Source organism: Balaenoptera borealis (genome assembly GCF_965194805.1).
Source record: "Balaenoptera borealis genome assembly, chromosome: 6".
In the NCBI taxonomy this organism is placed as follows: domain Eukaryota; kingdom Metazoa; phylum Chordata; class Mammalia; order Artiodactyla; family Balaenopteridae; genus Balaenoptera; species Balaenoptera borealis.
The window spans coordinates 60,964,627-60,986,508 of NC_138863.1; the positions used below are offsets into that span (position 1 = coordinate 60,964,627).

Consider the following 21,882-nt stretch of genomic DNA (forward strand, 5'->3'; position numbering starts at 1 on the left):
GTTTTATAAGACATTTATGAGGCATTTCTTGTAGCATTTTACACACAAAAGCTCTTCAGATGTTCATGAGATCGCATTACACTTTTACTGCATATTTCTCCACAGGGTTAATGAAAAGCCCCCCAAATTATGACGTGAAAAATTTCAAAGCATTGGTTTTACATTTAGTGTCTGTTGATTCGTAGGGCCAGTGTGTCAAAGATGGGGACAGTTTGCTTTTGGTAGCCAAATAAAGTATATGGTAAACTATGGTTCCCTGGAGAATCACTTTCCAAAGAAAAGAACTGAGTATAGCCCCTTTTTTTTTTTTTTTTTTTTTTTTAAAGAAAGCTCTTTACTGTCTTTTCTTTTGGCAAATTCTGCTTTGTGGAAGTCAGGCTGAGCACAATCTCACTGTTTAAAGGTGCCACTTACCTGCTTCAGATAAACTTGTTTTTAAAATTTCCTTAGTTTACAGTTGTATTTTATTTGACAATTATATGGAGCTTCAGTTGCTGAACAATATTATTTAAACAAAATTTTATATCAAGGTAACACATATTTGGTTTTAAAAAACATGCAATTATAACAAGGTTTACAACGAAAAGCAATAGTCTCCCATCCTACTGTCTCCCAGTTTGACCCAACTCACCCAATCTGAACTGTTTTTGTTTCTAGTTACTGCTCAAAGCCATGTCAATTATAGTTTATTATATTTAGACTCTGACTTTCTTTACACTTTTTTTGTAATTTCCTATTCTAATTTGGAGCAATTACTTTTGTAGACATGTTATTCAGGTGCCATCCTCAGATTTTTCTTATTGGAATCAGAATAGTTTTACTATTTCCTGTACTCCACATCTTACATGCTCTGATTTCACCTTCATGCCGTTGAAATAGATCGACTAGTAACTTCATCAGAAAGTGTGTGAAGTAAGTTTTCTGATTTCATAGATTTCCAAAACCACCTTTCTTTTCTCTCACACTTGCGTGTAGGATTCTTGATTCAAAATCATTTTCCATCAGAACTCTGAAGTCATTGTTCCATTGTCTTTTAGCATGAAGTATGGCTGATAAGGAGTCTGGTGCTGTTTAAATTCCCCTTCCTCTCCCAAGTTTCCCCCTCTGAAAGCTTTTAGCACTTTTATTTTACGCTCAGTGTTTTGAAATTTAATAATGTAGTCTAGGGCTTCCCTGGTGGCGCAGTGGTTGAGAATCTGCCTGCCAATGCAGGGGACATGGGTTTGAGCCCTGGTCTGGGAAGATCCCACATGCCACGGAGCAACTGGGCCCGTGAGCCACAATTACTGAGCCTGCGCGTCTGGAGCCTGTGCTCCGCAACAAGAGAGGCCGCAATGGTGAGAGGCCCGAGCACCGTGATGAAGAGTGGTCCCCACTTGCCGCAACTAGAGAAAGCCCTTGCACAGAAACGAAGACTCAACACAGTCATAAATAAATAAATAAATAAAAGAACGTGAATTTCTTTAAAAAAAAAAAGCAAACTGGGCTATTCATTTAAAAAAAATAATAATAATGTAGTCTACACGTGGATCCTTTTAGATAAGTGGTATAGTGGTTAAAAACGCAAGTGAGGGCTTCCCTGGTGGCGCAGTGGTTGAGAATCTGCCTGCCAATGCAGGGAACACGGGTTCAAGCCCTGGTCCGGGAAGATCCCACATGCCGCGGAGCAACTGGGCCCGTGAGCCACAACTACTGAGCCTGCGCGTCTGGAGCCTGTGCTCCGCAACAAGAGAGGCCGCGACAGTGAGAGGCCCGCGCACTGCGATGAAGAGTGGCCCCCGCTTGCCGCAACTGGAGAAAGCTCTCGCACAGAAACGAAGACCCAACACAGCCATAAATAAATAAATAAATAAATAAATAATAAAAAAAAAAAAAACAAAAAAACGCAAGTGAATTATACTGCCTGGGCTAAAATCCTATCTCTGCCACCTACTAGCTGTGTGATGTTGGGCGAAATAATCTCCCTCGACCTCACTTGAGGAGGATACCACGTGTGCCTCTGAGGGTTGTTGTGCGAACTGAGATGACTGTTACAAGTGCTTAGCAGATAGTAAGTGCTCCATAAATGTTAGTGATGATTTAATCCTGCTCCACCTTCAGTGAACTCTTCTCATTTGAAGATTCATGTCTGCAACTCTGAGGAATTGTCCTCCCTTTCTTTGATAATGTCCTTCTGTTTGCTTTTCCTGTCTGAAAATAAGCCAGCTATCAGATTTCCCACATTGATTTCTCTTTTCTCTCATATTTTCTCTTTTTTGATGTTCTGGGGAATTTCTTCAACTTTATACCCCAAGTTTCTGCTGCTTGAATTATAACAATCATTTTAAATTTCTAAGAACTCTTTCTTATTCACTGATTGTTCCTTTTTCATAGTATTGTTTTTATTTCCCATATGCAATATCTTTCCCAAGTCTTATTTTGAAAACATAAAAGCATAAAGGTTGAAAGAATCACATAGTGAACACCTGTATATCCCTCCCACCTAGATTCACTAATTTAAAACTTTTGTCATATTTGCTTCATTTCTGTTTATGTACATATGTCTATGTATGTATGTGTGTGCCATTTACACAAACATACTTTTTTCCTGGACCATTTGAATGTCAGTTGCAGATGTCATGACTCTGTTCCTAAATAGTTTAGCATGTGACTTCTAGGAATAAAGACATTCTCCTACACAATCACAGTACCATTATCACAACGATGAAAATTAACAAAATTCCGTATCATCTAATACAGAGTCCATATTCAAATTTCTCTATTGTCTCAAATGTGTGCAAAATGTACCAAAATGTAAAATGTCCATGCCTTTTTAATTAATTAATTAATTAATTAATTTTTGTCTACATTGGGTCTTCGTTGCTGTGCATGGGCTTTCTCTAGTTGCGGTGAGCAGGGGCTTTCCTTGCAGTGCACGGGCTTCTCATTGCGGTGGCTTCTCTTGTTGCAGAGCATGAGCTCCAGTAGTTGCAGCACGTGGGCTTCAGTAGTTGCGGCATGCAGGCTCTAGAGCGCAGGCTCAGTAGTTGTGGCACACGGACTTAGTTGCTCTGCGGCATATGGGATCTTCCTGGACCAGGGCTCGAACCCGTGTCCCGTGCATTGGCAGGCGGATTCTTAACCACTGAGCCACCAGGGAAGCCCCCCAAAATGCTCATACCTTTTCACTCAGCAATTCCATCACTATCTTGCATACATACCCCCACCACATGTACAGAATGAGGTGTACACAAGAACGTTCACTGCAGCACTGCTTGTAAGAGCAGAAGATAGGAAACTGCCTTAAATGTCCATCAGTATAGGATTGGGTTAAACACATTGAAACCAAACTATGGAATAAATATCCAACAGCTGTTTAGAATCAAGGTGTTTAGAATTGAAGTGTTCTGATATGCACTAATAAAGATATGAGTTAAATTTAACTGGAAAAGATTCCAAGTACTGCATGTAGTATATCAACATTTGTGTTAAAACAAAAAATGATGGCTGTCTGCAAACTGATAATTAACTCTGAGGGACAAAAAAGAAACTGGGAAAAGTAATTGCCTCTGGATAAGTGACTTAGGTGACTGCGTGGAAGGGAGGGCAGTTTACTTCTTATCAAATACTCATTTTTGAATTTTGTACTATGTCCATGTTACATAATAAAAAAGAGTCAGTGCTTAATGTGGGTGAATCTTCAATCCCATATAGCAGTGGTTCTTAACCAAGGGTGATTTTGTCCCCCGGAGGACATGTGGCGATGTCCGGAGACATGTTTGGTTGTTACAGCTGGAGGTGGGGATAGTACTGCCGGCACCTAGTGCGTAGAAGCCAGGGGTGCTATTAACCAGCCAATACACAGGTCAGCCTGGCAAAACAAAGAGTGATCTGGCCCAAAATGCCAATAGTGCTGAGGTTGAGAAACCCTGCTGTAGAGCAATTCTTCTGCAATGATAAGGTTTGAGAAGAGCTAAGCAAGACTAAAGGAATAAACAAAAAGAAAGTCATGTGCATATGCCTAAGCATTATCATCGTGCCTTTAAGGTACTTCATATTTCTAGTAGTTTAGGAGGATGGTTGGAGAAGTCCAGTATGCTCTTGTTTGCATAGCTGATTCCAGATTGATACAGTATTATGCTTCTGTAACCTTAGTTGGTGTTAATAATTTTAACTGTTGTGAACAGCAGTATGGTCACTTTAAGAATGAGGTCAGACTAAAGTCCATGATTTCTAGACTTGAATCTGTAAGTATACTTGCACATGTATGCACAGCACATGTACAAGAACATGCACTGCAGCACTGTTTGTAACGGAAGATACTGACACAACCTAAATAATAGGGGACTGGTAGAGTAACTTATGGTATATCCATACAACGGATACCATGAAGCCATAGCTCTAATGATCTCCGAGATATCATTAAGTTTAGGGAATTCCTTGGCGGTCTAGTGGTTAGGACTCTGAGCTTCCACTGCAGGGGGCCCAGGTTCAATCCCTGGTCAGGGAACTAAGATCCCCCAAGCCGTATGGCACAGCCAAAAAAAAAAAGAAAAAAACAAAAACCCCCAAAACCAAGATATCATTAAGTTTAAAAAGCAAGTTAGAGAACAATATCTGTAGGAGGTTACCATATGATACATAAAAATATATAGATATGCTCATTTATGCATATATCTCTGAAAGATATGCAAGCTCTCAGAAATAGTGGTTGTTTCTAGAGGACTGGGGCAAGGAACTTTTCACAGTATGCCCTTTTGCATTTTTGTACTGTATGAATACTACTTTTTAAAAATTTATTTATTTATTTATTTATGGCTGTGTTGGGTCTTCGTTTCTGTGCAAGGGCTTTCTCTAGTTGCGGCAAGCGGGGGCCACTCTTCATCGCGATGCGTGGCCTCTCACTATCGCGGCCTCTCTTGTTGCGGAGCACAGGCTCCAGACGCACAGGCTCAGTAATTGTGGCTCACAGGCCCAGTCGCTCCGCGGCATGTGGGATCCTCCCAGACCAGGGCTCGAACCCGTGTCCCCTGCATCGGCAGGCAGACTCCCAACCACTGCACCACCAGGGAAGCCCACATACTACTTTTTATATATATAGACAGCTCTGCCTAAGTCAATGAATTAATGCACTGTGTAACACCACTGCAATGCATAATACAAGGAGAATGAAATATGTATTACAATAAAGATGTAAAGGCATATGGAAACACAGAGAAGTTGTAGATGTTGAAAAATTGAAAATGTTGAGAGGAAACGAGGAACTTCAAGCCATACTTCAAATGAGGCATCAATAATTTGTCATTACAAATAAACATCCTTTTTCCTAATACTTCTTCCTATAGGTTATAAAAACAAGAGGGCAGTTGGGGTATTTGTCTAGTGACTAGGGCAAACATGCAAGTGAGGTATTTCCCAGATGGTGATGAAAGAAAAGCCCCTCCTGGCATGCTTAAGACTTGGTTGGCCTACTTGATGGAAGATGAGATGGAGGAGTGGAAGCCAGGAGCCTAGGGTATATAGTCCTAGCTTTGCCACTAATTCACAGTGTGACCTTAAGCAAGTGAACCTCTGGATCTATTGTCCATCTATAAAATGAGAGTGTAGATCCTAAAAGACAAATTTAAAAAATCAAATGGAAAGGTTGGATTAATAACTACAATTGTGTCCAAGCTAAATCAACTTATGAAATTCCTGTTTTAAAATATACCTTATAACATTTTGAAATATTTTGTTGATATGCTAAGGTATTTCAAAGGAGCTTAATAAATAAATGTAAGAGTGTTTTGTCTACGGCTTCCAAGTCACTACAGGAGTGCAATAAGAAGTAGAAAGGAGAGGGAGTGACAGATTCTGTTTGGGAGACTGAATAAGTAATTCTAAGAGAGAAAAAATCAAGTGGATAATTCTTATCAGGGAAAAAATTTCACAAAAACATGGAAAAATATTCAGCCTTCCCATTAAGCAAAAGGAATATAAATTTGAGACTTTATACCTATTGAGGCAACAACAAAATCAACATCCCATACCACTGAATTCTGTTAAAACCAGTATACACATTAATATCTGTTAGTAATTTACAAAGCATTCTGCAAAATATGGCATGTTTATATAACTGAGCCATAGAGATATTCCTACGTTTTGACTCAGTAACTGCATTTCCCAGGAATTTATCTTGAGGAATACTTAACAAATACAAAAATATATATACATGAAGACACTAATTCATTTGAATGTTGTAATAATAAAAGAAAAAAACCTAGGCAAATGGTTTAACATGGGCACATCAACATGAAATATTGTACGTCTATAAGAACCATTTTGAAAACTAGAAATGTTTGTTAAAAAGAAAACGCTACTATGTTCAATGTATATAGAGATAATATATAAATATAAAATAATTTCATTTAGAAGGAAGAACTATGGGTACCTTATTATTCAATCAGTATTTAATATTCTCGAACTGGCTTTTCAATTCTAATAAAAAGAACTTAAGAATAAATTTGAGGAAGTAAATCACTTTGACCTCTGAGGTCTGTGATTCTGATAATTCTCTGATATGGCACTGGAGGCTTTGCTGTGAGCTTTCCTTTAGTAGGCAAGAAAACAGATCAGATAAATCTTCAGAATAGACAAGACTCTGGTACAGCAAGCTGAGGCCCCAGCAATTTGGAGACAGGGACATATAGTGGGGTTTTTTTTTTTTCCTCTCACACATAAACTAACGTATAAACTGAATTTTGTGTGACTTATAAAAATACTTTTAGACATATACTACACCTACACCCACATCTGAGTAGAAAAGCTTAAGAGTGATGAGAAAAGATGTAGAAAGGATTAAGCACAGATCTTAGAACAGGGAGGGAGCCTTGAGATAATTCTAGTACAACCTCATTTTACAGATGAAAAACACTGATGCTTCGAAAGGAAACATGATATTACACGTAGAGAAAATGAAACTTGGAGAAGATAAGGGAAAAAAATAAGAGTGGTGGACGGGGGAAGGGAAAAAGGTAAAGGCAGCAAGTAAATACAGTCAATGTGTATGTGGGTGATAAAGCGGAGGAAGGCTACTACCACAGGGTGAAAAGTGACTGCTAAGACCTAGAAGGTGGCTGTGTTAGGTTTCACACACGGTCCTGTACATCTATGCTGGTATTTAATTAGCCTGCACAAGGTGCAGATCTAACAGACGTACTCTTCTAACTCACAATGAAGGTACAGCCTTTCAAGTCCGAAAGATTAATGCTAAACGAGATCTTTAACCATGGAACATAGAACACTGTTTAAAAACAATGTACAGAAATTGGTATCACACTGGCTTTTTCTGGTTTCTATATAAAAAAGCATGTTGAAAGATAATTTATTTAGATTGTACTGATTTTCTTCCTCCGAGCTCATTTTTAGGTATCAATTGTGACTTTTCAATAAAAAAATTTTAAATCTGCTAATTTAGATGGAAAACAAACTGTTTTCATATAGTTTCAGAAGGACTTTGAACTGGTTCATTCTACCTGTACAAGTTATGTACATGCATATACTTTCAGAAATCAACAAATTTAATCTATATGTAAGCTTCTGAGATGAGATTGCCTGAAACGTTTGCAACACTCTCATTTTAAGGGGATGGTTTAGTGCCACTGGTATGCTGCTGGCCACAGCTATTTTGTGTCCAGAGGGTACTAGTTACTTTCCTTCTCCTATGTTTGACAGATTTTACTGATGGAAAGCTGATCTAAGGATAAGACAGTGCTTGTCCAAGTTGAGATTTCGCCTTGAGCATTGAACACATCAGATTTTAAAAGTAAAGTTCAACTTACATCTCATTTTTGATGTTATACAATATGTGGCTTACTGGCACACATTAAAAAATCAAGCTTTTACTTTTAATGACTGTATCAAGCAACTTATTTAGCTCTACTTCAATAAAATAAAGACTATATTAAGCAATTTATCATTACTTTGTTTTTTTCCTTGTTGGACTTCAACATCTTGGTAACCTTATATCAAATCACAACAGATATATACCTCATTTTACACAAGATATATTTCAACAATGGTGTGTAAACTGGATTTATGAACTGATTTCTATCTTATATTATTATTTATAAAATGTTTATGGTAACCTCCAAATTATCTTCAATTAATATTTGATGCCAAACATTTAGGTTTTAGGCTGTATTTAGTTTCCCTTCTATTACCCGCACTACTCCCAACAAGTGGTTAATAGTTTATTTAAAACAACTCTATACTAGGAACATTTCCTACTTAGAAAACTCACATAGTGAGACCAAGATTACTAGGCAGACCTTAAAGAAATGTGTTTTTTTTTTAAATTAATTAATTAATTATTTATTTTATTTTTGGCTGTGTTGGGTCTTCGTTTCTCTGCAAGGGCTTTCTCTAGTTGCGGCAAGCAGGGCCCACTCTTCATCGCGGTGCGCGGGCCTCTCACTATCGCAGCCTCTCTTGTTGCGGAGCACAGGCTCCAGACGCGCAGGCTCAATAGTTGTGGCTCACGGGCCCAGCTGCTCCGCGGCATGTGGGATCTTCCCAGACCAGGGCTCGAACCCGTGTCCCCTGCATTGGCAGGCAGATTCTCAACCACTGTGCCACTAGGGAAGCCCCAAGAAATGTGTTTTAAAGGTGCCAGATGTAAAATCTTAGAAGCAAAGTGTGGGAGGAATGATAGTAAAAGCTTAAAACCTAACGTTTTTTAACAAGACTGACGAAGTTTATCATAAGTATTTAAGAATCATATCAGTACACATTAACATATCACAACTAAGCATTTATTACACTGTTTAAGAAGGGAAGCAAGTGCAGTGGTATTTCAGAAGCTATATCTTTTTTTAATGTAATATATGCTCATAGACTCTAAACAGTATTTTAAAATATACAATCTCTCCAAAAGAAAATATTTAACTAAAGATAACTTTTAATGTAAGTAAAATGTTACAAGATTTTAAAATTAAAGTCATCATCTGATTTTTCACAACACATGTACAGAAATTTTCAAACTTCCTGTACAGAGAAGTATAACCTCTACTCTTGAGCAAGGCGTTCAATAACACGTCGATAATCTTCCACAAGTTCCTGAAAGCTTTCTTCCAGCTGTTCATGTTGCATGCTTATTTCTATTTGGTTCATCTGGTTTGTCAGTTCTTCTGGTCTGAGACATTTTCTCATTTTAGCAAGATCTCTCTGTTTTTTCTAAGCAACAAACACAATTATTGGTTAGACTAAGAAAGCTAATAAAATTCTAATATAAAGAAATATAAGTCTCCATGTTAAAAATAATAGTAGTAGAAATATGCCCGAATTTGTCCCATACAGTTTTTTCTTAAGCCTAAACATAATGTTAACCGTGAATTATAAACTCTCTAAAAGGAAGGTTCCAGAAGACATGTCAATTAATGGTAAATATAGATATGTGACTAACAGCCCCCTCTCCAAAGCATAATAAAGAACTGGCCAGTATAGACACTCAAATACTTCTTTAATAAAAAAAAATATATTAACTGAAGAAAGACAACTGAGATTAAGTGCTATTGTTTCATCTCACTATTTAATCATTAATTACATTAATTTTCATTCCAAACTGGCTTCTGCCACTAGGCTCATTTTTGAGTTCCCTTACCCAGAGATGTATTTATGGACCACATGTTAATTTCAACATAAACTGTTGGAAGAGCTTCAGAAAGATGAGCCCAAAACTATCACATTTTAAAAAACAATATTAACTAGCATTTATTGAGTCTCTACTGTCCAGACATACATTATCTTATTAAACCCTCTCCATTTTACTGAGAAGGAAACCACCATGCTGAGGAGTTTGCACCACACTGAGGGGCTGGTAACAACTTTTAAACAGGACACTGTATCAGAACAATACTGTTAGTAATGCTGAGGACAGGACTGGGGTGCCAGGTCAGCAGCTCCTGCAGCGCTTCAAGTAAGAGATGATGAAAGTCTAGGCCAAGTCAGTAGCAGCAGAGATGGAAGGAACAGAACAGATTTAGGGAAGAAAACACTGGGTGATGTGGGGAAAGAAGAATGAAGAAGGACTCCAAGATTCCTGGGTGGGTGGCAACACTGCATTATATAAAACACTGTAATATATGAAACCTTCATACATTTTGGGTAAACTGTTCTAGATTATATCAATCCTCTTTTATTAAAGCATATAACGAAGAGCTAACTCTACATAGAGATCAGAAATCACATATATTAACTCATGTAATCCTAACAACTCTATATAAGATAGGCACTATAATTTTCTTCAATTGATAAAGAAAAAAAAAAGATGCAGGAGTTAAATAACTTACAGAGGTAGTAAGCTGAGAAGCCAGGATTCAGCTCCTAATGATCTGCTTGGAAGTCTGTATTCTGAGTCCCTATATCTAACTGACTTCCAAAGACATTTAAAAAAAAAAACACACACAAAACCCTAAAAACGATATCTTAAATCCATCCTAAAAACTAATAAATGTCCCCTTAAAGGAAACCCTAATAATTTCGGAATATAGACATATACAGTGCTTCTCAAACTTAAATGTGCACAAAGATCACCTGGGAACCTTGTTAAAATGCAGATTCTGATTCAGCAGGTCTGGGGTGGGGTGAGATTCTGCAGTTCTAACAAGTTCCCAGGTGATGTTAATGTTGCTGATCTCCCCCCCCCGCCGACACCCCCCCCACCCCCAGCACAGCTTGGGGGATCTTAGTTCCCCAACCAGGGATAGAACCGGTGCCCCCTGCAGTGGAAGCGCAGAGTCTTAACCACTGGATTGCCAGGGAATTCCCAATGTTGCTGATCTTCTAACCACACTTTGAATATTCTAGAGAAGTGATGAAAATTCAAATTTATTGCTCCCAAGGCCTGGAAGGACAGTATATTTCTTACTCTTCAATCATGTGGATGATAAATGCTTTGTTTCTGCTGTAAAAGTTATTTTTTCTGCCAAGAGGCACAACTGCCCTATATAAGAGCATCTAAGTTAAGGAAACAGCTCAGGAACTAAAGGGTCATGCATCCAAAAATTATTGTGGTATGTGGTAGGAATAAAAGCTATTTTTCTTAACTGCTAATCAGTTATAATATTTATGAAATAATCTAACCATACTGCTTGAATATGCCTCCAATCATATTAAATTCTTATATACAATAGAACCATATTAATTCTTAAATATTTCTTGACTATCAATTCTGTTCCAAATAACCTATAGAATGAATCATGTGCCAGTAACATACTGTTTTAAATTATCTTGTTTTTAAATCTCTAAGAGTGCTTACTTCCCCAATTTATCTCCCCCTTCCTTGCCACCTTCAATTTCTTCATTGTCAGTTTTTTTCAGATGGATGTCAGAATTAATCTCTATTATAATTTTTATGGGCATGGCAGTACATCTCTGAATTAAATTTAAGAGTTCTAAGTACCTTGGAATAAAAAATACATGTACTAGCTTTATGGAAAACTGTGCAACTATTATATAGAAGCTCCTCATGAGCATGTAAACTGTGGTTCAATTTTTAAAATAATTTGTTTATTGTTCAGGAATATTAAAATAATTTTAATATTCCTGAAACTATATATACACAACACTTTGTATATGTATGAAATATTACAAATTAATCTTTTAAATAATGTGTTTTAAAAAAAAACCTTAAAAAAATAAACTGGGACTTCCCTGGTGGCGCAGTGGTTAGGAGTCCGCCTGACAATGCAGGAGATGCAGGTTTGATCCCTGGTCCGGGAGGATCCCACATGCCGCGGAGCAACTAAACCCGTGCGCCACAACTACTGAGCCTGCGCTCTAGGGCCCGTGTGCCACAACTACTGAGCCGACATGCTGCAACTACCGAAGCCCAAGCGCCTAGAGCCCGTGCTCCATAACAAGAGAAGCCACTGCAATGAGAAGCCCACACACCACAATGACGAGTAGCCCCCGCTCGCCGCAACTAGAGAAAGCCCACGCGCAGCAACGAAGACCCAACACAGCCAAAAAAACCCCAAAAACAAACAAAAAACTGATTTGGGGAACACCTCTATCCAGCAAAGTGACATACATTGGGAGTACAAATTAAATACTGAAAGACAGAACTCCTTAAGATTGAAATAGACCTCCTGTAGGCTCAGAGTAATTCTCACCCTCCAAAAACAAAAAGTTAATTCCTTCATAGATTAGGGCTGTTGATAATTTTAATGAATGCAGACAAATTAATTAAAGATGGTATTAGTGTCAATTTATTTATGTTAACATTTGGCTTTAACACATGTAATGTGTTAAAAGTCCAGAAAACAATTCTTTCTTCTTGCCTAGTTTTCACAGGTTCCAAGAGGGTTTACAAATATAATCTCAAAAATGCCACCACCTCTAAGGGTTCCTTAATTTCTATCTGCTGAACTAGTCTCTTTTGTGAACTAAAGAGATAAGGTTCTTTTGTAAGAATTTAAAAATAATAATGGTGTGGAGGCATTGACGAGTCCTAAGACTTCTCAAAAGATTATCTTTAAACACATGTACAATGCATTGTATTTCTTTCTCTTCAGTTCCTCACTATGGAGGCATTTCCATTTTAGAGGAGCCTAATACCCAGACGTTAATAAGCTGTGGACACTCACACAATTAGTAAAAGGTAGAACTAGACCTCAAGATGGAGTTTTCTGATTCCAAATCCAAATCCAAATATTATAATAATGATTCTAAATTTTATACTTGTAAACCAATTATGAATTAAAATATGCCCATGAAACAATATAAAAACTTTAATGCTAAAACCAAGCAGCTGCACCAACTTTTCTTTTTTTAGCCAAATTGTTCAAATTTACTTTTTGAACACCTGAAAATTACTTCTGTACTACAGAGTTTCTTTTTGTGCTTTTAAAAAATGATTCTAGTTAATATAGGTTATTTTTATCCCTTCTTGGCACAGATACAAATGAATTATCAGTGTTTAGAGAACTTTTAAAGTAAGGTACAACTACTTCAAATAGCTACCCAAACAATATCTTAGTGTGATTAAGCTGATACGGAAATTTGAGCCCTCAAATAAAGGCAGCACAGAATTGGTGGACTTTGCTATCAATAAATAATTTCATACCTCAGTAATAACTTATGACAATCTAAATTAGAATTTCTTTTCATAAAATATGTTGAAGTAAAAATGTAAATTCTAAACTCCAAACTTTCCCCATTTGGCATACACTTTAAGACCTAAAAAAATTTGAAACCACACTCAATATTAAGCAATTTTACTTTATTCTTAAATATAATTTTGCATTTGAGAATGCTGTGATAGCACAACAAAGTATATGAATATCAACTTGGAATGACAAATTGGAGAAAATCACTTGCGTACATTCAACAAAGAAATCTTATAACTCCTCCCATGCCTATAGGGCATTCAACTATTTCTAGGCTTTTACTAAGTTTGTGGTAAGTTTTCAACCACACTGTGGCTATCAACCCGAAGCAGGGGAGAGGACCCTCAAGATTTCTTGGTTTTCTCAATGAGAAAGAATACTGGATAACTAAACTCATTAAAATGTGCATACTATAACTAGGGTTTGAGCAAGTATCTGAAGAATTTATAATTTGTGTATGAGCTTTAGTGCAAGGATGGTGATACCCATTTTGGCTGTTAAGAATTTAAAGAGTTTAATAACCAGTCTTTGGTTGTCTTTTAGATGAGGTGAACTTGCTGGACAGGTGAGGATACTTAATATAAAAAATCATCATTCTTTAAGAGTAGACAATACTTGCTTTTATGAACTACAGAAATTCCCATTGTTTGGCATAACTTCATGACTACTGTATATACTTAGAATTCATCCTCTCTCATTTGCTACATCTGCCTATATAAAATATCACAAGTATCTGAGATGCATAATTCAATACATTATTTTACTTTATTAAAACAGTTTTAATACTCTTAAATGTTGTCATGATAACACCTAATTATATTGTTCTACATGCCTAATTTCATCATAAAGAAATTTCCTAGCTAACAAATTAATATTAAAGATCAAAATCTTTGGAAAGTACCATTTCTACCAATGTTCTGATGTTTCTGAATTGATAAACATAAGGATTGATAAAAGAATAAAATGTTACTTTGGACAATTTTTGGGAACAGAGACCATTATAATTTATTACAACCTGTTATATGCAGATGGTAGTTCATAAGATAGAAAATCAATCCATTAAATTGCTTAATAAAATGGCACTATGAAGAAAAAAACATATATATGAATTCGAGATACAAGGATGTATAGTCATAAGCAAATAATTATTTTAATATACAGAATGTGATATGTTTAGAATTACAATAACAAATTAGGAAATACGGCTGCACTGCAAACAAGATGTGATAAAGGAAAAGAGCTGGGATTCAATGAGTAGTACAACCTATATACCATCAACATTCAAAAGACTGCTCTATAAAGCAGAATCTATGATAAATAAAACTTGGATTAATTTAGAAAAATCAGGGACTTCCCTGGTGGTCCAATGGCTAAGACTCTGTGCTCCCAATGCAGGGGGCCTGGGTTCGATCCCTGGTCAGGGAACTAGATCCCACATACCGCAAGTAAGACCCAGTACAGCCAAATAAAATAAATAAATAAATATTAAAACAAAGAAAAATCAGAACTATGTGTACTTGATATATTAAGTACTCATTATTAATTGACTTTCTCCTTCAATCTTAAGACAGATTCGAATTTGTCATTTATGTTCCCAGCTACTGTGCTGTATAATAAGCCTCTAGGTATAGTGTATTCAAATGCAGCAATCACATGTCAGGTGCTCAATAATTAGTTGTTGAATAAATAAATGAATATTCTCTCCAATCAGATTACTGTCCAGCTACAAGAATCACAGCAAATCCTCCTCCACACAAGCTGGTGTGGACAATATCTACCTTAATAATGGCCAAATGATGATGAGGCCAGACCTGATCTAGGAGGGGAGATTTTTGAGCTAGAGGAAAATAAAGGAGATGAAACAAAGTGGGGGGAATGGAGCAAGAATAACAACAACAACAAAAAAAGAGGTAAACAACACTAAGCTGCAATTTCAGCTATGGTCAAGTATAGAGGTTACAGATGGCAACCAAGGCCACATTTAGGAAGAAAGGAGCAAAGGTAAACAGAATATATATGACAAATGGGAAGACAATTAGAAAAAACTAACAAGATAACTTTGTTAGGGAAGATTCTGGGCATTCAGTTTTTAAAAAGATGCATACAAATGAAAGAAAAAAATAACCATGAGTAGACTCTCCTTGGGATTAGTTTTTAAGTGAATGGAAACAGATTTATAGCTTACATTGGAAAATTATGACAGGGAGAATTCTTGTAACTAACTGGAAGAATATTTTCACTTTTGTAAAAGTTAATTTAGCAAAACGATTTGGACTCTCCCATACACTGGCATTTGCTAGATTTTCTTCTTTATTTTAAACAGTGACAAGAATATAATGTTTAAGACTCTTGAAAGTCCTACCTTATATGGGCTAATTAGTCTTCTTTTAATATCCAGTCTATAGCTTCTGTATTGTTCAGTATCACTCATGTCAGTTACCAGTAGTCGAAGAATTTCATAAACCCGTCTGGCATGTTGCTAATAAACCAAACAAAAGAAAAATATGAACATTTCAAATTACAAAATAGTAACACCTTCCCAAAAGAACACAGCATATATTGAATATCTGTCATAGGCCAGAAATTGTGCTAGGTGCCAGACAAAGAGCAATAAAAGATATAATCTTTGTCCTCAAGGAGCTAGCAGTCTAGTGGGTAACACAAATGACTAAGGTATGGTTAATTTAATGATAGAAATATGCATAGGATATTATGGTAGCACAGCCTGGGAATGGGGGAAATGTTAGAAGAGGATTCCCGGGGGAATAAAACCTGAGTGAATCTTAAAGGAATGGGAGCATGCTATACTTGAAAGAGGGGAGGGCACTATGTGTGTGTGCATGTCGCGTGCACACACATGCAGAAGCAGTCTGACACTGCTGGAGCACAAACTGAAAAAACAAAGCGAGGAGTAGCAGCAGAGTGAGGATGGAGCGAGAGCACTGAGCCGTACATACTGGGCGAAAGAGCTGGGTTTTATCTAGTTGGTAACAGGTTTGAGTTTTAAATAAAGCGTTTTCTCAGCTACATAAAAATGGCAGCAAAAGAAGGGGAGGGAGACCAATTAGGAAGCTCAGTTATTAAATCAGGCAAAAAATGATGAGGTGGCACAGTGGTTAAGAATCCGCCTGCCAATGCAGGGGACACGGGTTTGAGCCCTGGTCAGGGAAAGATCCCACATGCCACGGAGCAACTAAGCCCGTGAGCCACAACTACTGAGCCTGCGCTCTAGAGCCCATGAGCCACAACTACTGAGCCCACGAGCCACAACTACTGAAGCCCATGTGCCTAGAGCCCGTGCTCCACAATAAGAGAAGCCACCACAATGAGAAGCCCGTCAACTAGAAAAAAGCCCTCATGCAGCAATGAAGACCCAATACAGCCAAAAAAAAAAAAAAAAATGACGAGGGCATGAACTGAGATAGCACAAATAAGAATACTAAGGGAACAAGGATTCTAGAAATATAGAAGAGGAAAGACTGGCTGTGGAGAAGGGTATGGAATGACAGTTTTCAGAGTAGGAGAGATTTAGGAGGCAGCAGAACATATAAATCTGAAGAAAATTCTAGTCTAAGGGTAAGGATTTAAGCAATATCAGTATACAGGGCAAGAGTTTAAACCATAAGACTAGTTAATGGTTAAGATCACCCAAGGAAAACATACACAGTGAAGACAGGGGAGAGGTCAGAACCCTGTAGTACAGTGACAGTTAAGGAGCAGACAAAGAACAGAGAAAAACAGTCAAAGAAATATGAGAAGAATCAGGAAGTTTGGATAACACTGAAGCCAAAGGAGTAGGCCTATAGTTCTCCTATTTCTGTTATTTCACTTACCTATTTATTGGGAGTGGGGAAGAGGTTAGGTATACAGAGGTTGAGAAGATAACACTGAACTTTCTGGAAGAAACACTTGAGCTGAGCCTGAAAAAATGAGTACTATCTGGCCAAGCAAAGATGGAGGAACAGTAGAAGGGGGGGTATAAGGGCAAAGGGAACAGCTTATATGCAGGGACATAAAAGGAGGAAAGTTGTAGCATAGTTGGGAAATGACATGAAGTTCAGCAAAGCCAGAGTGTGTGGGAAAGCGGTAGGAAGCTGAGGCTAGCAAGGTAGGCAGGGGCCAAATTATGATGGGATCTGTGTGCCATACTAAGGAGTTTTAATCCCAATAATGTGCCCATATTCTGTCTTTTAAAGGCTGAGCTATTAAATAAATTCTCATTAATAAAGGTTTAATACAGTCTGGAAATATAAATTATTTCTAAAATCACATTTTATCTTAAAGCCAGGAAGCCATTAAAGTGTTTTTATGCAGGAGAAGATGGAAAGTTTCAATTCAAATTAAGTTGCTTCTTGAAGGTCAGTGACTAGTAAACTTTTGGTATACAGTTTTGGAGCTCAGGAGGAAAATTTGGATTGAAGATTTCGATGAGCTCTCCCAGGTAGAATTAAGTAGAATGAGAAGAAATGAGGATTGGATAAAAAACGTTGGGGAAGAATTATATTTAGGGAGCATATGGAAGAGTAGAAGCTAGTAGACAGTATCGCAAAAAAGATGAGCACAGTGGTTAAGGGGAAAACCAGGAACTGTAGTACCTTAGAAGCCAAGGGAGGGGAGGTCAACAGTATCAAGTGCTAGTCCTTTTTTTTTAAAATTTTGTTTTATTTATTTTTTTATACAGCAGGTTCTTATTAGTTATCTATTTTATACATATTAGTGTATGTATGTCAATCCCAATCTCCCAATTCATCCCACCACCACCACTAATTGCTAGTCCTTATTACTGGAATACTCTTCATCCCTCATACGTTTATAATCCAAAACCTACCCATTCTTCAAGGCTTAGATCAAATGCATCCCTTCTATGAAATACTCTGATTTCTTGCTTACGTAAATATAACAAATTCCTCTGAACTCCCATATTATTTTTTCTGTACTTAAGATATTTACTACTTTAAAATTCAAACAAACATCTATAGAAGTATAAAAAGTGAAAGTTATGTGTTTTATTCCAACCCTCCTCCCCACCAATACAGTCTCCAGGGGCATTAACTACTTTACCAGTTTAGATAAACATTTTCTTAAAGAGCAAAAATAAGATCCTACTATCCATCTTTGTTCTGCTTGTTACACTTAATATAGCCATGAAATCAATTATCTTTCCATTCTATTAATGAGAAAATTGAAGCACAAGGAGGTAAACTAAATTGCCCTAAGAGCAAGTGGTGAAGCCAAATTTGACCCCAAGCAATTTGGCTTCAGGGCCTGTATTCTTAATGTATTTGCAATGTTTAAATTACGTAAGTACTTAAAAAATTTTTTTTTCAAAATTTGAATGTTTTCCTCCTACAGACTAAAAATACCTTATTTATTTTGAACTTCTGTTGAGCCTCTATTGCCATATCTTCACTGAATCCTTGCATTAACTTTTCCCGGGAAAAACAGGGCAAATCTTGACAAAGCTTCACAAGCACAAAGTCTCTTAATTTCACATAGCTTTTGGATGGATCTTCCGCTAAAGAAATAAAGCAGAATAACATTTCCCTTACCTAACATAATTTCTTCATCATTTGCAACCTCAATATACATGCTAAGCTTAGAAAGGCAAATATTCTTAAAAGAATTATATATATATACAAAAGTTACAATGTGAAAGGATTATTCCTTATAAATCAAACAATAGCACTATTAGTCAAATAAAATTATAGATGCAATCCTTTTGCAAATACATATATATTATTTGTGAAATTAGAGCTACTCCTTTTCAAATGTAAACTTTTTGACTGGTTTGTTATCATATATATGTACCTTAGTTTTATTTTCAGTTAACGTAGCTGTATAAACAAGAGATTCAAGTTTGGATAATCAACTCCAAAAGCAAGTATTTTCTGATACGTAAGGGTTCCAAAGCTCAATTTATAACTCCCTTCTTTAATAACCTTTATAGTCTGCTAGGCTTCTTTCACCCAATTAAAAAAATTCTTCCTTTTACAAAACAAATCTTTTTTATTTAGACAATAAAATGAAAATATGATTTTGATTCTTTCTTCATTGCATCTGGATGGCATAGATGTTCCTTTATGTTTGTCTATGTTAGCTACATTAGACTAAGTAGTGGACAAGGAAAATATCAAAACATGATAGGCAGAAAAAATACTGCAGTCAGAGAACATGTGTTTGAGTCCCGGTTCTGTCATTCACAGATGTAGGACTTTAGGCAAATTACCTCACTTCTCTGAGCTCTCATTTTCTGATCAGTAGAAGACTTGAAACAATGTTAACGTTTGAGGTAGTACATAGGTCACAAGACAGTTTTGTTACAATAGCAATACTCTACAAATTATTCAATGCAATCCCTATCAAAATCCCAGCTGGCTTTTTTTGTTGCAGAAATTAACAAGCTCATCTTAAAACTGATACGGAGATGCAAGGAACTCAGAATAGCCAAAACAACCTTGAAAAAGAACAAAAGTTAGAGGACTCAGATTTCCTGATTTCAAAACTTACTACAAAGCTATAGTAATCAAGACAGTGTGGTACTGACATAGGATGGACATGTAGATCAGTGGAACTGAGTTGAGAGTTTAAAATAAACCCATACATTTATGACCCATTAATTTTTGAGAAGAGTGCCTACACAATTCAATGAGGGAAAGAATAGTCTTTTAACAAATGGCACTTGGACAACTGGATCTCCACAGCAAAAAGAATGATGTTGGTTGGATGCCTTTTCCTCACACAATACACAAAAATTAACTCAAAACGGATCATAGACCTAAGTGTAAGAGGTAAAACTACAAAGAAGAAAACATAGGAGTAAATCTTCATGACTTTTGGTTAGGCAATCGTTTCTTAGACAACGAACCAAAAGCACAAGCAACTAAAGAAAAAGTAGATAAACAGGGCTATAACAAAATTTATAACTTTTGGGACTTCCCTGGTGGCACAGTGGTTAAGAATCCACCTGCCAGTGCAGCGGACACGGGTTCGAGCCCTGGTCCGGGGAGATCCCACATGCCGCGGAGCAACTAAGCCAGTGCGCCACAATTACTGAGCCTGCGCGCCACAATTACTGAGCCTGCACTCTAGAGCCCATGAGCCCCAACTACTGAGCCCGCGAGCCACTACTGAAGCCCGTGTGCCTAGAGCCCGTGCTCCACAACAAGAGAAGCCACCGCAATGAGAAGCCTGTGCACCACAACGAACAGCAGCCCCCACTCGCCACAACTAGAGAAACCCCGCACAGAGCAACGAAGACCCAACACAGCCAAATTAATTAATTAATTAATTAAATTTTTAAAAAAAAATTGTACACTTTAAATAAGTGGATTGTATGACATGTTAACTATATCTCAATAAAGCTGTTTATAAAAGAGTCTGAGCTAAGGGTAATGTTTTATGATTGAGTTATTTATTCATTCAATCCATATGTACTTAAATACCATCTTATGCTTCTATGCAGCACTTCATATACATGTAATTATTAGGTAAACATTATATGACCATGGCTTTAAGGTGGTAAAGAAGTGAAATTCTGTCATGGCATCAGTTTGTTATGAAATTATGATCTATCAGGAATGTACAGATAATGTACACAAAGGAATGTACAGATTCCCCACAAAGGCTGGGCTAGGCAGTATTTGAGTCCCAAGGAGACCGACAAAGAGCTCCAAGCTGAAAAGCAGGCGGCCAGGGAAGAAGAGAACCAAGGAAAGAGGGTAGAGATGGGGCTGCAGGTGACTCCAGAAAGAAGAAATCTCTAGCCTCAGAAGACAGTGAAGATGAAGTTGACCACCAGCAAAGGTGCAGGAGGACTCATTAACATCAAGAACCCCAACCACGTGGCACAGACGATCAGAAAGGTCACACAACTAGATCTAGATAGGCCAAAGGAGCTTTCAAGGAGAGAAGAAGATGACATTGAGAAGAAAAAGCAGAAGAGCCTTACATGAAAATGTATTTAGCGGGGGAAACGGAGCAGGCCAAGGCCACCTTGCCTGGCTAGTGATCGATCATTCAGAAAGAGCAGAAAGCAAGAGAGGCAGGAGGTTGCTAGGAAGAAAGAGGAAAGGAAAACAAATGATAATGTAACTCTGTCAGGAAATGAATGCAGTCGCTCACCCTGAACAAGTAAGCGTGGCTTGTGGGAAGAAATACCAGGCAACTGGGTCCCACTGCCAGGACCTCTGCCCTGTCTTGCCCACCCTATACCCTGGCACCACTGCAGCAGGCCCTCACAGCTAGGAGCCCCTCACTGCACGGGGCTTCCTCTTCATTATCTTGCATGTAAAATCATTTGGGGGAAAAGGAGGACTGTGCTGCAGGGAGGGAACAGCTGCTATCTTTGAGACAAAAAGATGAAGACTATTTCTTCTGGAACCATTTGAATGTTTTTGCTGCTTTCAGAATCTAGAACCTATTTGGGAGGGGCGTTGTGTGTCTGAGAGGTGGGGTAAGAAGAGTTTCCACTGGTCACATAGATTGCACCTCCGGGGCGGCTGTACCAGGGTCAGCTGCTGATGAGTTTGCTACAACCAGCCCTAGTCTGTGTCGCCTGGGTGCTCACTCAGAGAGGGACTATCTTCTGGGAGCCAGTGCCTCTGGGTCCCTGAGGGTCATGGCTCGTCCCAGGCCAGGCCCCTCTGACTGAGGCCTCTCCTCTCTGCTCCATTCCCACCCACCTGGCCAGGGCCAGTACCCATTTCTAACTCTACTCATCAGTCATTTGAAGAAACGTCTGTTTATTCTACAGCAA

General features: G+C 37.7%; 2 protein-coding genes across 2 annotated transcripts in view; one reads left to right on the forward strand and one right to left on the reverse strand.

The window, feature by feature from the left end:
* SLC25A12 (solute carrier family 25 member 12) overlaps nucleotides 1-21,882 on the forward strand; it is a 183,455-nt gene that overhangs the window by 7,988 nt on the left and 153,585 nt on the right. The gene's annotated exons all lie outside the window — the stretch shown is intronic.
* Nucleotides 8,750-21,882, reverse strand: part of HAT1 (histone acetyltransferase 1) — a 47,095-nt gene continuing 33,962 nt past the window's right edge. The window contains 3 exon segments of the mRNA XM_082395416.1: nucleotides 8,750-9,192; nucleotides 15,490-15,606; nucleotides 18,491-18,642. Coding sequence (XP_082251542.1) covers nucleotides 9,025-9,192; nucleotides 15,490-15,606; nucleotides 18,491-18,642 — 437 coding nt within the window. The 3' untranslated portion in view covers nucleotides 8,750-9,024.